The 16,925-nt window shown below is 47.4% G+C and overlaps 1 protein-coding gene and 1 long non-coding RNA gene across 2 annotated transcripts; one reads left to right on the forward strand and one right to left on the reverse strand.

Moving 5' to 3' along the window:
• Positions 1-729: 729 nt before the first annotated feature.
• LOC128271776 (DNA-binding protein inhibitor ID-3) lies at positions 730-4,782 on the reverse strand. Its single transcript, XM_053009412.1, has 2 exons — positions 4,034-4,782; positions 730-1,734 (listed from the first exon to the last, which is right to left on the reverse strand). The coding sequence occupies exons 1-2, from the start codon at positions 4,490-4,492 to the stop codon at positions 1,702-1,704; spliced, it is 492 nt and encodes a 163-aa protein (XP_052865372.1). The 5' UTR covers positions 4,493-4,782; the 3' UTR covers positions 730-1,701.
• Positions 4,783-14,508: 9,726 nt separating this feature from the next.
• LOC128273531 (uncharacterized) lies at positions 14,509-16,860 on the forward strand. The gene is made up of 3 exons (XR_008269263.1): positions 14,509-14,690; positions 16,368-16,638; positions 16,734-16,860. It is a non-coding gene; the product is annotated as an uncharacterized LOC128273531 (long non-coding RNA).
• The last annotated feature ends 65 nt before the right edge of the window (positions 16,861-16,925 follow it).

Here is a 16,925-nt window from a genome sequence, read left to right on the forward strand (position 1 = left end):
GTTCAATTTCCTCCGGCCGGGCCGCGACGAACGTTAAACAAGATGTCACTAATTGCATCGTCTGCTGTCGTCGTCGTCCCGCCGTCCACCGGCATTTGCGCCGTTGCGCCGGCACCCGGGGTAATTTGCCGGAAAAACAATGAACCCCAGTCCCTTGTGGGTCGGTCACAACAGATCGGGTTGAGTTTACTTTCCGAACCAATCCAACGGCCGACATTAGCAAATTGGCCAGATTGAGGTGGCGGCGCCCCCCTAGGCGAATGGGATTGGATTTTTCAACATCACACATTCCGCGCGCGCAGCCGTTGACCCTTCACGCGAGACGAGATGGTCCCTGATCGCTGATGCCCGGGGCCGGGTGTGTTGTGCAGGAACTATATGTACCGCGCCCGCGGTGCGGCACATATCATTGCAGCTGCACGGCTCGCCGCACGGCGTGAAGGACAAGGCGGCTGCGGCGCCTGAATGGCACTCCCGTCGCTCGTGACGCTGTGGATCGAACTGGGTGTGGGCCCAACACACATCACACCAACGCCCGGCGGCCGCGCGGGCGTCGCCGGCACACAATGGGGACATCACTCAACGCGGGCAGATTCGGAACACGTGCAACAACCACTCCCGGGTGCGCCGGGCGCGATTTTATCGCCAGAATGTGGCCACGGACTCCTCGAACGGTATGACCTTGTTTCGGATGGGCGAACCGATGCGGAGGCTTTTGGCTGTGCTTTTGAGTTCTTATATTTACCATCGACATTTCTTGTACTACAAACAATTTATATATTCATAATAATTTACTTCTTTCTGCCCGCGGGCGTGGCGCGGGACCCGAGACGCGATACGGAAGGATTACTTAATGCGAAGTTCAACGGTGTCAGTACGCAACTTAAGCAAGGGGAGGTGCGCTGCGTCGAGAAATGATGCCATTAATGGCCCCGGCCTATTACATCTTCAACCTTTCCCTCTCTCTGTCTCTGTCTGTCTCGGTCTGTCTGTCTCTCTGAAAGTCTCTTATTTCCTATACACATGAGTTGCACGCGCGCGGTCAGTGAGTAGTAAGCAAAACGTAAAAGAAAACCCTACACAGATTCAGCGCCATTTCCGTGTCCGTGTCCGTGCGTGACCCTAAGCTCCTTGCCTCGTCCTCGCTCTCTTTTGAGTGTATCTTTTACTCGCTTCATAATCGTTTGCATTGTGCGTTATCATCAAACCACACACACACACAAACACACACATATTCCTACTGATCACAGAACATTAAATGGAATTAAAATTAAAAGTTACCTTTTGCATCATTATAGTGCGCGCGCGCCTCTGTTACTTCTGTCTGGCCTTTTTCGCTCTACATTCTACGATCCCAGAGGGGGTGTCCGGGGGGGGTCCGTCCATCACACACAAAAGCTGCCAGCTTCCGTCCCCCTGCTTGTGGAACCCCTTCGAAGCCCAGTCGCTCCCGTTCGTTCGCTCCCACCGAGGCCCCAATCCGAGAGAGGCCCCCCCGGGGAGGAAGTGGACCACGACCCGTACCTTCTACTCTCCTTTGCTTCATCTTCGCTGAGGTTCTTCTCAACACCGGACGGGGCGATCGGAAGGGGGCTTTATTGCACACCGCTACAATCGGGAGACGCGGAGTGACCCCGCCATAGCATGACGAAACGCGACGCGGTTCACCTTTTACAGACGGTTCCGTGCCACGGCTCCGTCCTAGCACGAGGGCATCTCTTTCTGGTCGTTCATCTGTCGGCGGAGAGAAAGAAAATAAACCACGTTCGTTAGTTCACTGCGATTGCCTTGCGTTGCGTTGCGTTGCGTGCTGTGTTGTGGTGGGGCGTTTGGGCGGACACGCCACAGCGTTCGAACACCTGCATCTGGCCGGCCCCAGGGACTCGATAAGAAGCGAATGGGGGGGGAACGGAAAAAAAACTGATACCACTTTCTAGCTAGCTTCATCTTAATTGAGATCGACCGCAAGCGGCCCGCGAGAGGGGTTCGATGATGAGGACCCCGCCGAGATACGACGGCCGCCGCCGTCGCCGTCGCCGACGACGAGGAAAGGGAGCCAGTTTCGTGGGAGTATCCGCATCATGCGCCCCTTGACTTGAGTGTGACTTTCTATTTCCCGCACAGCTCTCTTTCACCGCCGCGGGTCCGACCGGATGACGCGGAAGAGAGTGTGGCCACGAGTTACTATACTAGTGAACCCATTTCTGCCCGTCAATAAATCAATCAAAGGCCAGGGTTGGAAAAACGCCCCGCGGATCGGTCGCGGATCGCGGAATTGCGAAAGTCGCATTTTGGACCACAAATCCGCGAGACACCGGGTGCCAAGTCTGCGCCCACAGAAACATCGGGGCCACGCTGGCACACGTGTTCTGCGCGCGCGCTCGCGCGGTCAGCGGAGTCGTGACCATTTGTGGCCGCGTCCAACATCTTCGCAACCAACCCCAACCTCCGCTAAATCGTTTTCTTCACACAAGTTGATGGCCATGAGTGGCAGGCACGGCGCACCCGGCGGCGGAGTGATCGGAGAGACACCAACCAACCAACCAACCCCATCTTTGCGCGCCCCGTTTGCGCGTTTTCGAAGACCTCGATCTCGCGCCCCATGGCCACGGGGGGACAGTGTGGTGCGGTGATCGTTTTCGTTTCTCTCTTCGCGGCTTTGCAGCCGAACGGTACCTGAGAAAATGGGCGAGATTGGGCGTGTGGGGGGGTTGTTACGGCGGGTTGTGTTCGTGGCCAGGTAATCCGAACGAACGCGGAGCACAAAGAAGTATTCGCGAATATCTGCAAAAGCAACTGCGCGCCGGGCCGGGGGCGAAGAAAAAGATGAAAGTTGCAGGAAAATGGTTCGCCGCGGCGCCAACATTCAAATGATGCCGCGGCCGCCACCGCCTGACGGATTCCGTTCGCCTTAGGGTGAGGCCGTCGGGTGATAAAATATACATAACACACATTTGTCTGCGCGCCGGAATCAATGGCCGACGCCAATTTCGGTGGGCCCCGGGGGGCGGCTTCAGCGCATTTAAATTGCTAAATACGAGCAGTCAACCCACTGCAGAGACCCTCTTGAATCGAGTGCCGTGCAAAGGAGTTTTCATGGCCAAATGGCCACGTGAGAAACTACTCTCTGCCTTGTGGTACTTTCCGAAAGGGGAATTAAGGAGCCGGGTGACCGGGCGCAAAGAATGGTTAGAATGACACGGGAGGTACGTTCCCAGGCAGCGGTGACCACGGTGGGCAGTATCCGGTCCCGAAAGTTCATAAATAACGGCCCCAAGACGGGAACAGATGGGTAGCCAAAACAGAGGGCCGACGTCACGGCGTTGGTGGCGTTGTTTGACTGTAAATAGGTTAAGTGAATAGATCGGCGGTTATGGCGGCGCTTGTTTACACAAGTCCGCGCGCGCGCGCCTTCGTCTATTAATGCCGGGTGGTGGTGCCAACTATACACACACTGTCCGCAGAGGCGGCCGCGGTGGCAAGCAGGGCAACCTTAGTCAGTGTTAGTGGCTTCATTTCAATATCTTCTGGAAATGCAGGTGTTCAGCAGAGTCAGTTTGCTTCACAGCTCACTGGCGCCGTTAAAACGCACCCCTCCGCGCGCGCCGCGGCGGTCACCCTTTCGTTACGGACCAGGCTGAGAGAGAACGAGACGGCTGCAAGACAGAGTAAGCGGGAGAGCGAGAGTGGTAAGCGAGTGTGTGAGAGCAGGAGACGAATGTTGATTTTCTTGGACCACACTTGGGAGAGACATCAGGCACCCGACGACGACGTGGAGATGTGCGAAAGGGCGAGTGGAACAGCAAACGTCGCCGTCGCCATCGACGACGACGGGGAAGCTTAGATTTTAATTTATGCGACGCCAGGCTAGCTTGGATGACGGGCGCGCGCGGCGTGAATGACAGCGAAACGAAATGCAGCATTCAACGCCTTTGCTATGCGACACATTTGCTGCAGGTGCATGCATAACAACCCATAGAGAGTCATCGTAGATGGCTGCCCTTATTTGCGTAGCATACTTCTGGGTACGTACCACCGCTGATGATGGCGCTGCTTGCGTCGTTTCGCTGGCGGCAGAAGAGCTGGAATTTGTCGTGGAGGTGGACATGAGACCGCTGGCCACGTTGCTGCCATTGGTGGTGGTGGTGGTGGTGGTGGTGGTGATGCCGCTGCTTGTCAGGATGGTGTTGGGCGCGGAGGGGCGAACCCCCAAGGGCTGCCTCGGTTCGACCGGCGCAGATGCGTCCACCGAAGCATCGGCGTGCGCCAGAGTGTTCTGCAGCTCACAGATGTAGTCGATAACGTTTTGTATCACCTCCAGCTTGGACATTTTGCGGTCCTTCGCCATGAACGGGACCAGGTCCTTTAGCTTCGACAGGTACATTTGGATTTCCGGTCCGTTCTCTACCTCCCGGTGGCGGTGCCGGACGCGCCCGGACGCAATGGCCGGAACCGAGGCCCCCGTAGCACAGACGGCCGTGATGGCTTTCATTGTAGCTTTTTTTCTTGCTTTTACGGAGCAGGACAAACACGACCCCACGCACTTCCCTTAATTAAAGCGCACACGAAACGGCGGTACGAGTGGTGGTGATGTTGCTGGTTCGTCCTCACTTTTTCGCAGCCAAAGAACGCACAATTCAACCCGTGGTGGTGGTCACAAGCACTTTTGATCCTTCTTCCCGCGAAGGCCTGCTATGATTTCACTTTGCCAGCGAAATACACCAACGAGTCGATGGAGAAGAGCAGTTCAATCACACACCAAGCGGATTCGCAGCGAACGCGACCTCCTCTCACGAGAGCTAACTTTGGAATGTTTTGCTGAGCGCGCCGCCGTTCGCTGAGAACAATCCAGCGAAAAAGAGAGAGAACCAGTGACGAAGAGAGAGGGAGCGAAAATCATCCATCCGCTCTCACGCTACCGCCGCCGCGCATGCCCCTGCCCCGCTGTCCGGTGGGTAATTCCCACGAAAGGCGCCGATGCGCGCTCTCCTTTATTCGCTCTCTGCATTGCTATTTTGACACACTCTCCCCGTTGGCCCTCCCGTTTTGTGTCAAAACATCAGATAAACTCCGTTTTTTTCGTACCACCCCGCGAAAGGGCAAAGGAAATGGCCCGCTTTTTGTATGGTTTTAGGCGGAAAAACTGTTACCATACTAGACTTGATTTTTTGAAAAACAATTCATCGGTAAAATAAAAATAACGATATTCCAAACGTACATGTAATATTGTTTCATTAAAGACCAACCGGGCCGGGGGATAAAGGTTTCCTCTCCGTTGGTCGTCGCGCTTCTTGCGGCCGTCCGGGGAACATTTTTCTATTAAAAGCCCACAAAACATGTTCCTCGGCGTTCACAAGTGGATTTAAACCCCCGTATCATCGACCGCGGCCCTCCCTGCTGCTGTATGCAAGTGTGGTACGGCCGCAGAAGGGCAGTGCAGTGTGAGAAAGCAAGAACAAGGAACCACCGGCCCAACCCGACCCTGGGAGGACTCGATTCCCACACACACACACACAGCACACCAGCCAGCGAGCCACAATCTCCCATGCAAACAAAGCCCACCAAGGAGCCTTCCCGGAGGTGATGAGACGGGCAAGGCACAAGTGTTCAAGCGAATGACCAGCCGAAAGCAAACCCAGCGATAGGGCCCTTGCTCGGGGTCTACATGCGTGAGTTCTGGGCTTCCAGGAACCATGTAAAGCATAACGCGCAGAACGAGATAAAGGATGTAAGAACGCAGCGTCACCTTCCTGAGAGAGAGCGAGAGAGAGAGAGGGAAATGAGGGAGAAGGAGTGCAGACGTCGAAAGTTCAAAAGTAGCGGGTCCAAAAGAAGGCATGAGAAAACAAGTTATGAATCTCTCCCTCACCTTGGAATCCGCCCTCGATCGCTGACGCCGCCGCCCGACGAAGCCAACGTCGAAGCCAGCCAGTTCGTGTGAGATGCATTCTTCTTCTTCGGAGTTATGGAGTGTATTTTATGGGGTTGTTCATCTCTTTAAGGTGGCTCCGCGTCCGGCGATGTGTAGGCCGCGCTCGGGTTCTTATGCGAAGCTTGGTGTTTCCTGTTGAATCGTCGCCGGCACCACCGTCTTGCCTCGCGCTTCCTTGCCGCGCGCGCAAACACAAGTGTTTCAAAAGGCGGACCATTGTGGAAAGGAAAAACCGAGGAACGGTCATGCCTTTTTCTTACGCTTCGCCCGCCGCCCTGGGTGCCCTTTGGCCGTGGGCGATTATCAGCTCGCTTCTTGGAATGCTTCGCTCAGATTTGGCCTTCCATTGTTTGCTTAACCACGTCTTGTTGGATCCCGATTGGAATGGATCCCGATTTGGGTGGAGTGAAGTGAACTAAAATCATAATATTTTGGGACATTGTGTCCTTACTTAGTTTTGAATCCGAGCCCTTGTTAATTAAGTTTTTGAGATCTCGGCGTTATCTGTCCTAGGCTCTAGGCACGTCTACCTCAGCCACTGTTGCTTGCCAAAGGCACCAAAAATGGGAAAACAATGGCCGATGGGCAATTTCACACGAGAAGCAGTAAAAAACCTTCTCGAAAATGGTCAAATTTCCTCGTAAACTTCCCACACGGCATAAAAACAGGTATAACTTTACAGTGGCGAACTATCCGGGGCCTCCTATACAAATTACCTTCGTTCCCATGACGCTTACATGGGGGCTTGGAAAGGGATAATTTGCCATCGTCCTTTGCAGGTGTTTAAGTGGTTATGAGCGTTAAATGACGATGCAACCTTTCCTCCGCTTGTCTCCCGTGCATCCGGGTTCGGGGCCGTATACACGCTGGTTCGTTGTCTGGCAGCGTTTCAGGTAGCTCATGCTGTGCATGTACACGAATGGGACTGCACAAGAAGATAAGGACAGCAGGAGCAGAGAGTCCTGTTGAATGAATGACCGAGTTCGGAGTGATTTCTCTTGCTGCTGTATCTGCGGTGGGAATGGAATGTAACCGGGAAGCCGGCCATCACGCATGGAAGTAGAAAAAACCTGAACCGTGCTGGTGAATAATCACGTCAAGGCTAGTTTCAAGCTTAACCAGCAAGCAGCAGCTACAGGACATCCTGCAGAGCACACCTTCGTTCAATCAGAAGGTGGCTACTTTTCGGAAATTCATTCACAGCCAACGGAGTTGCAGGTTATTTCTTTGAAGTCCGAATTTGAAGTCGTTCGGCAATATACGATATACCAAGAGTTGATGAATATCACCATCTTGCGCCATCTTCCCTACTGCGCCTGGTGATGGTCATTTGGTTGGTAAACATGGTTTCTCCATCCTTCTTTGGGTCCGATAAACACTCGATAATATTTACGATGGGTTGAAGAGAGTTCGTTTTTTTTCTCCAGAAGGAGGGCAGTCACATAAAGTGCGGCAAAGTTTGTTGATCGTTGCCAAACAAAGCGGAGTCGTTATCTCAATTTTTCTGACCACCCTGATGCTTGGTTTCGTTCAGATGTTTGTTTACTTTCTTGAAAACCCATTTTAAAAACTGCAGCCTACAAAATACAAATCCTTTTTACTTCGTTTCATACATTACGATTTATACAAAAATATTCTGTTATCAACGATTCGGGTACAATCTAGCCTCATGTTTTCGTGGAACCTTTCGCTATACCTATAACCTAATCGATAGGGCCATGATGCTCCTAAGGGTTTCTAAGTGCACGAGACACGTGTCTCGTGCTCGTTAAAATGAGGGACACGTGCGCATAACTACGGCATTATGGCAAAGGGCATCCATTTTCAGTTCCAACACCATTTCATTTGCGCGTGTTTTTGCGTTTGAACTATACGGTTTAAAACGGTTATTTTTAACAAATTGTTCTGATCAATGTATCACATTAATCGCGTTTCTTTTTTAAAGGGAACAGCTGTTTTACCAAAAATACAACTACTGTTTCGTTCCGTCCGTCTGCTTAGGTCATCCGTGTTTCCCCCTCCTGTTTTGTGTCAACGGGCCGTTACCCTTCGCCCCTATCGACCGGTGCGATATTTAAGCAGCTGTATATGTTCCTGTGGGAATCTGCTAAATTCTGCGCGGATTGGCCACTCTGTGTGGCTTTTTTCTCACCACCCCGTTCCGAAGGAGCGACCTTTGAGTGTGGGAAAACCGTGAGGGCATGTTGAGTTGTGCTCTGAAAGACGGCTCGATCGTTCGAACATCGGCCTGCATCTGTCCTAGTCCGTTTCTATGCTTGCTCGAGCACGTGTTTCGTGAGCATGTGTAGCTCTAGCGTTTCACATCAAATCTAATATTATTTTTCATCTTTGCACACGAACTAGTAGTTTACCTACCAAAGGGTGAATTAATGCAATGGTCCTGCTTTCAGCGAAACAAATCTAAATTTCATTATTCAAAACGTACTAATCTAACCACAGTTTAATGTTTGATAACAATAACGATTTTCGGTGCAGTATGACTATGTTTTGCTGTCTTCGAATCTCCAATCTAACATTCAGTAGATGTAAAAGGAATAAAAATGAAATAACGGTACCTATTTTTTTGCTTTAAATCACCTGCAAAGGGTTTGTTTTCGTTACTAGAGTCTGGCGTATTTTACGGGAGGTTTTTGGTATTCTGTTTAAACCTAAAATCGACAAAAACTTTTGCAACGATACTATTTAAAAAAAAAATCTCCTAACGTTCGGTGGCAACGAAACAGGCGAATTAAATATAATAAAAAGTACGGCCCATTATTCAAGTTGCGTCAGTGAAGTAATTTCGTCGGATGTCAGTTGGAAGTGAGACGAATTTGGATGGCAACACTGGCTCTTGTAGCGAACGTGTCAGAAAAATTTGCCGCCATTGTTTGGGTTCATCGTCCACATGTGGGTCACAAGTATTGTATACCGGCCATTCCGTCCCGAAAGCGTTGAAAAGTGTAGCATGTGCTCGAGTGTCGCTGAAAGATCAACTTTATACACCACGTAAACGGTATGTGCAATGCTTTGAATCTCATTCTTCGCTCCTGTTAGGTTATGGTTGCGATCCTCACTTTGCTCGTGCTCTTACGCATATGATGTATTCTTCCGTGTTTCAACTGAATTTTTATGATTATCAAAAACTTCTCCTTTTTTTCTGATGCTAGAGACTATTCCCCTTAAAGTGCAATCTAATTTGTTCTTCCGGAAGCTGATACCATGTTCTTTACTTTCAGGAGGTGTGCTGAAAACGTATTTGGCGTTTGCGTGAAATAATTAAAGATAGCAATCCAAATAGTCGCCGGAAACGGTAAGTGCAAAGCTTTGAAGTTTATTCTTGCTTCTGTTTCCGTCGCACGTGATGCTTTTTCCGTGTTTCACCTGATTTTTTATGATTAAATCTTACGAAACTTCTGATGCTACATCTTACAGTGGCTTCGAAATGATTCTTTCCGTCCTGTACCCGTACTAAGTTCTTGAAATTAATTATTTTTCAGGTAGCACGCCGTCGTGGATTCATCGAATAGGAAGGTAGGTTATGGTTGCGACCCTCACTATCCTCGTGTTCTGACGCATATGATGTATTCTTCCGTGTTTCAACTGAATTTTTATGATTATCAAAAACTTCTCCTTTTTTTCTGATGCTAGAGACTATTCCCCTATAAGTGCAATCTAATTTGTTCTTCCGGAAGCTGATACCATGTTCCTTACTTTCAGATGGTCCGCTGAAAAAGTGTCGTGAGTGAAAAAACTAGAGTCAAAGCCTAATACGAGTAGTTGAGTACCGTATTTTTCAATGTATAACGCGCACCCGTGTATAACGCGCACCCATATTTTAAGAGAAAAAATGTGGAAAAAAAGTTTTTTATTGTACATTTTTCAGATATGTTATATCCAACAAATACCCAATGATAATAATGTATTATGCTAAATAATCTAAAAAAATCTATATTATTCTATAAATATTCTAAAGTAGACTAAAGATAAAATGCGTATACATTGCAAAAGACATACTACAGGGTGTTTCTTTAACGATACATGATTTCATTTGGTTATAAAGCAAAAACGGCTGAATATTTTTTATTGGTTGAACATTTATTTGAAAGGTTTATTCCTTCCATTTGATCAGAAAACAACAATTTTGGTACAATGTTTACCACGATTGACAGATGTTAACCACGGAATACGACCATAAAAATGTACCTAAAAGGGCACATTTGTAAGTTTAGAAGAGACCAAATTTTTACTACCCTTGTATAACGCGCACCCAGATTTTAGAGCTAAAAAACTTGGGAAAAAGGTGCGCGTTATACATTGAAAAATACGGTAATAATACTGGGTGGTTCAATAAGTTTTGCGGTTCAATGAGAGAGGGCGCTGTTACTAGCCCAAATATATTTTGTAATGTTGGTACGCTCTTCATATTCACAACTTATGTGAAGTTTCATTTAAATCTGTCACTTCGTTGTTAATGTACAAGCCATTTAGTATACACTCGCCACAGTATTTTTTACAATGGAAAAAATCAAGTACCGTGCAGTGATTGAATTTTTGTTTTTGGAAGGCTTGAATACAAATGAAATTTATGAGCGAATGTCGAAAGCATATACGGACTCTTCTCCTTCAATTAGTACAGTAAAAAAATGTGTTGCTGAATTTAAACGTGGTCGTACAAGCCTTGAAGACGATCCTCGTCCAGAGCGTCCGAAAACAGCAGGAACACCTGAAAACGTAGGTAAAATACAGGATATCGTAAAACAAAATCGTTGAGTCACTGAACGAGATTTAGTAGAAACCCTAGGCATCTAATTGGGCAGTGTAAGCCAAATGTTGACCAAACGATTAGGTTACAGAAAGAATTCGTGAAAAAAATCCATTTTGCAGAAGAAAAAAGTTCTTTTTCATCAGGACAATTCACCGTGTCCTGAAAACATTTTGACAATGGCAAAACTCCATAAATTAAATCTCGAATGGTTGGAGCAGGTACCGTATTCACCAATTTTGGCCTGCCCTGTTTCCAGACCTAAGAAAATTAATGTCTGGAAAGCGTTCTTCGTCAATTGATGAGGCCATTAAAGCTTTGGAAGCGTATTATGAAGCCCTTCCAGATTCTCACTTCAGCGATGGAATTCGTCAATTGAAATCTCGTTCGAACATGTACATAGACGTTCAGGGAGACTATACTGAGTGCTAAAGCGTATTTCAAACAACACATACAGGGTGAACCAAAAAAACTGCAACAAAGTAAAACGCCATATTTTTTTCATTTTTGATTCAATTTTATTGAATGAAAGCAAAAAATGTCGGAAATTTCATAAAATTTTAGAACAAATTAGGTTTGTTCGAATTGGCCACCTTTGGCACGAATTATGGCCTTCACACGGCCAATGAAACCATCACACGCTGCCCGCAAGTGGCTCTGCGGTATTTTGTCCCATTCTCGGCGAAGGGCTTGCTTGAGGTGATCGACAGTTTGGTATTTTTTAGTTCCAACCTTGCTTTCCAAAATACCCCAGGCACAATAGTCCAAAGGATTGGCATCCGGAGATTTTGGTGGCCATTGTGTGGCGGAAATGAAGCGAGGAACCTCATTTTTTAACCATTCTTGGGTGGCGCGTGCTGAGTGCGATGGGGCTGAGTCCTGTTGGAATGTCCAAGGTCTGCGACCGAAATGTTTGCGTGTCCTAGGCTCCAATACACTCTTCAGAATATTTTGCGATAATATTCGGCATTTATTTTGACGCCACGGTCGAATAATACGAGCGGATAGCGACCATGGACTGTTATGGCGGCCCACACCCCCACCATGGCCGGCGCTTGAGTTCTGGTGGCCAACCGAAGGTGTAAATTTTCAGATGACCTCTCTGGCAAGTAAACACGATCATTTTATTTGTTTACAAACTGCTGGATAACGAATGGTTTCTCATCTGAGAAAACCAAATTTGCCAGTTCACCACTTGCGGCCAAGCGAAGCAAGTCTTTGGCTCTTTCGAGTGTAACTTTTTTTTGTGCATCGGTAAGATCTTGCACTTTTTGGAACTTCAATGGCTTTAGTTCAAGCTCATTTTGCAATATTTGCCGAATGGCATACTGCGATATGTTCAGCGCACGAGCCATTTTTCGGCCACTGCGACACGAATTTCGATGAAGTCGCTTCTTCACTTTTCGAACCATTTCTGGTGATGTTGCTGTTTTTTTTCGTCCACTTCCTTGACGTCAGGCTACGCTACCAGTATCACTGTAACGAGCGATGGTACGAGATACAAAAGATTTATTAACATTTAAATGCTGGAGGGCTCTAAAGATAGCCACTTGTGGTTTTCCAGCCAAATATAATGAAATCATACTGTTACGGTTGAGTTCCATCACGAATAACTTTTTTTCTGTAAAATTGCCACCAAAATGCTTTTGCACGCTTATAAACAATATAATGAACTGTCACTGGTATAAATCTGACAGCTGTCGGACGAGAGGTTTAGAAATGACAGCAGTCTGAAGTTTGTTGCAGTTTTTTTGGTTCACCCTGTATATTTTCTTATCGAACCGTAAAACTTATTGCACAGCCATTGAACAAAACAGCTAAAACTTATTGAACTGACTGTTCGCAGACCTGAAAAAACTCACCGGTAAGTAACAGATAAATGATTGTGTGAGATTACGTTTACTTGATGGAGATTACGTTGATATAAATAAAGTCAATTTTGAACAACAAACGCGGTTTTTTTTCTTAGGCCCGGGACGTTTTAGTCCAGGTGTTAACTAGCAAAGAAAATGTATGTTGAGTGTATGTGTATGGCAGGAAAATAAAAGTCATTCGATTGAAGAGCCAATAAATGCTTTGTGTATAGACTTTTCTACATTATTTGATGACATTGGCTTGCATGCTCAGTAAATTCTGCGAGTGACTACGGTCGGGAGTGGACGTGTCTTCCGGTGTAGGTTAGTCTGATGCCACCTTGGCAACTGATTGCTTTCCCATAACGAGACGATGGACATTAAAGTTTTTTCTTTAAAGACGAGGATAGTTCTTCACATGAGAGATGAAAGAAACGCCATGCTCAAAGTCTCTTAAATGATAATGACAACAACATTTGATGACATTATGTTTCGTGGGCATAATTAAGGGTATTTAACTTTACAAACGTTTCGCTCTATAGAATGATTCACTTCTTTTGCGGCAGATTTCAGGAATCGATCGTTACTTCATATCGCACAAGCTTGTAAAATTAAGCCTAAGCTTAATTTACTTAAGTTTCCGTCATAATATTCCACAACAATGTTACACCACTAATCGATCAACGACAACGACGGTGCCGCGGAGCTATCAACAGGAGAAATTTCTCATTTTCGGAACAACGCGCGCATAGGGAAGGAATAGCGTCATCGGAAAACAAGAACCGGATGGAGGGCAGGCACTACATGGATGTTATTCTAAAAATATATCTGACTTATAGGTGGTATTTGGTGCTTACTGAAACGGAACGACGCTTGTAAATTTTTGAAATATTTGTCTCGCTTTGCTCGCTTTCTGCTCGGAAGCAGATAAACGGGAATCAATAAGGATCAGGATTTCGGGGCACCGCATAAGTACCGAAACCCATATGATCGCAAACGGATTGACTAGCACGAACACGTTCCGCTTCGTAGGGATTGGTGCCACCCAGGACATAGAATAGAGGCAAACACTAGGCAGACAGTTGATACGTTTTGTACTGGGTGGAAGTGGCACGCTTTATAAGGAGTAACATTTTAAAGCACTTGCGAGAGCCAGAGTGTCCCAGTGTGCGCTGTAGTGGCGTATTTAATATCAAATGCTGTTGACCTTATCGTAGGAGAAACGGGAGGGAGCGCCGCCCAAAGCCATGTGTGCGCAGTTATTTATGTATATTTATATACTGTGGCGAAATACGATCAGTCTCTCTCCCAGAGTATATGGATGGCAATCACTGTCAAGGATCACTATGGGCAGATGACTTGTTCTTAAGCCCCAAAAAGGAGCCAACGTGATCTTCTGCGCAGCCACGGGCTGGGAAAGGAAAAAGGTAAAACATTTTTGTGTTCCGCCATTTATACCAAAATATGAAAACAGACAGTTATTGATTATTCTGGACAGACTTGGCACTCGGCGAGTATTCTGGAAAGATTTGGCAATCGATAATGTTGTTCGTTGCATGGCGCGCGCACACACAGCACAAAGTGCCGGACCTCCTATGCGCGCGTTTGGCCAGACGCGTAATAACTCTTCAGATCGATCCTCATCAATATCAATTCGAGTGTCTTGGTGACGACCATGATCTCAAGGTTGGCCTATTTAGAGAAACGTTACAAATGGTAAAGCGATTAAGCGTACATGACAGTTGTAGCTTGTAATTATGATGCCGCATGCGAGTGGACGGGACGGGCCGCCGTTCGTGTGTTGGAAGCTGGGCCCGAGACCAATTTCATGATGTTTGTGAAATCGATAATCAAAAATAACCCATTAGCCAAGTGTGTACATACGCCGTGTCGCCGCAATCGCATATTGATTTAATGGCTGCTTCCTTCCTGTTCATCGGAAACCGTTGGGCCGGTGGGACACCCAGTTTTATGTAATAAGCTGCCGCTGCACAGCGCTAGTTAACATTTTCAATTGTCCGTGTTACTGGAATGTAAGGGAACAGACAAAGTTTGGCATCGAATAGGGCAAACAGCTTGCAGATTCGTCAGATGAACCAACATTTGGTGCGAATCGCAGAGAGTGAAGAAAACGGTGTTTGTAAGTCAGCATCTTTGGTTGGATTGGGTGTCTGTTTCACTCTAGTTCGATTAACAAAGTACCTCCCGATAAGAGCACCCTGGTTGAGTTGGTTGGCTCCACGAAAATTAAAACCCAACGTCAAGGATGTGACACGCATTTTAGTGCCCATTGAATGGCCGTGACTGAGGAAGCGCTGCACTTAGGGCACGAAGAAACAAAAAGGTGGTGTATCTTTGTGAACGTGTGACCCAATAACGACACGATCGTGTGTGGCTAATACAACGCGTGGAAGGATACGAATGTTCCTTGTGATCGCAAAAATCACTGTGAATGGTGCATGACGATGGTGATGCTGGCGCTGATTAGCGATGGAACGCGCAATAGTTAGGTGCACAAAAAATGGAACACGAGCCTCACAAATAACCTCTCACCAAAGAGACACATACCATCTACACACATACTCTCTCTCTCTCCCTCTCTTGCTTTCTGTCTGTCTATCTCGCTCTTTGTTGCGAAGTTACATGCCCCTAATGCATCGAACGCGTCCCAATTGACTGGTAAATGTGGATTTTTGGGAAAGAAAAACAATAAACTTTGATTTTAGTATTTTTAGCAACGCGCGTCCTCATAACGGCGTCGAATTTTTCCCAACACACATTTTGAACATAAGAACACGACGTCTTAACGTTTCTCTCGGTACCAAACGGGCGATATTTTTAGAAATTTTATCTGTTGTCCATTCGAATATGTTGTCAGTATTGATTTTTCTTCGGTCTGGAACGCACCTAACCATCTCCCGCGTAGGCGACAGTGTGTAAGTTTTCCTTTCGCGATCGGCGATCGACGGTGGTCGTTACACAGTGTCTCAACTAAATTGATACCCCCGCATTTTTTCCGACAACCACTTTTTCCAGTAAATTGCGTATTTGAAGCTCAAAATCAAAAACTTACCATGAGTGAAACAAGAAACTTGATGACCACCTTTCTCGTACTAATCTCTCTACTGCTATTGCTCTACCTGATCTACGAAGGGTTCGCTCAGCCCGACATGTAACAATCGAACAAACCGCACAGAGCACTGTCCGTGAGTTACTGTGTGTGTGTGTGTATACTAAAAAGCCCAAATGTGCGTATCGTGCCCGTTTGTCAATCACCATCCCTCGTTCTGCACCCTTAGCTTCAGCTTCACGATCACCGCCAGCATCTCGTACACCTTCTCTTCTCCACAAGCACCCCTTAAGCACTCCGTCGTCGACCGCCATGTTGTCCCAACCCGAGCTGGAAACGGTAAGCATAAGAAGTGATGATCACCACCGGTAAAATTGGCCACCTGATTGACGGGCGTGGAACTCCGATTTGATCTCCCCAAAACTACAGCGTACCCCGTTCGCCACTGCATCACCGCCACCGCCGTTTTTCTCTAGTGCACTAGTGTGTTTTGTTGGTACGCAATTTAGTAGCACCGTTACCTAGTCCGAGCTCGAGCCCTCGCGCTGCGCCACTCTTTTGCACCCACCTTCAAAACGATGGAGGCGCATGGTGTGTCAGCGACGACGACAACGATGACGGCACCGGTGGTAAGTGATTGAACTTGAAACGTTCGGCGGCACTACCTGAATCACGTTTCCAGTGCCTCGGTTGTGGGATGCGTGTCTGACACCCCTTACCTCTCGTTTTGCTTATTTTACATTCCAGGTTTCTCCGGTGTTCCGGTGGGTTAGGAGTATTGATCGGAATTTATCTAGCGTAGCATTTCTTCGCCGCCAGTGCTGCTTCGTAACATTCAACCAGATCATTGCAGCCAGAAACGGCCACACCGGCGTCCCAGCGATGAAGAAAGACGATAAGCTGACGAAGGAAAAGCTGGACCGCAAAGTGAGACACCCCACTGCATCGTTTTCCACAAAATCCATCATCATGAACCTGATAATAGCATTTTTTCTGTACTTGCTGCGACGCACGATAGGTGAGTGTTACGGGGGTTTTCGGATCTCCCCTTAAAATAGCCCGAAAGGGCTTGGCTCGAGGAGATTAACCGGCTGGATTTCATTTTCATTTTAGAAGCTGGTGGGAAAAGTGCGATCACAAAGTATAGTAAATTTATCAAGTAAACTTTGTTGTACCGACACCAAAAGCCAACGAAACCAGCGGAATGCAAATAAACTTTTTTATATGAGATCTGTCTTCTGCACCGCAGGTCCCAACGGTTGTTTTTTTTTGATTGCTCATTTTTCGCGCCGCCCATCTCCCGTC

This window comes from Anopheles cruzii, chromosome 3, assembly GCF_943734635.1.
Source record: "Anopheles cruzii chromosome 3, idAnoCruzAS_RS32_06, whole genome shotgun sequence".
Lineage (NCBI taxonomy): Eukaryota > Metazoa > Arthropoda > Insecta > Diptera > Culicidae > Anopheles > Anopheles cruzii.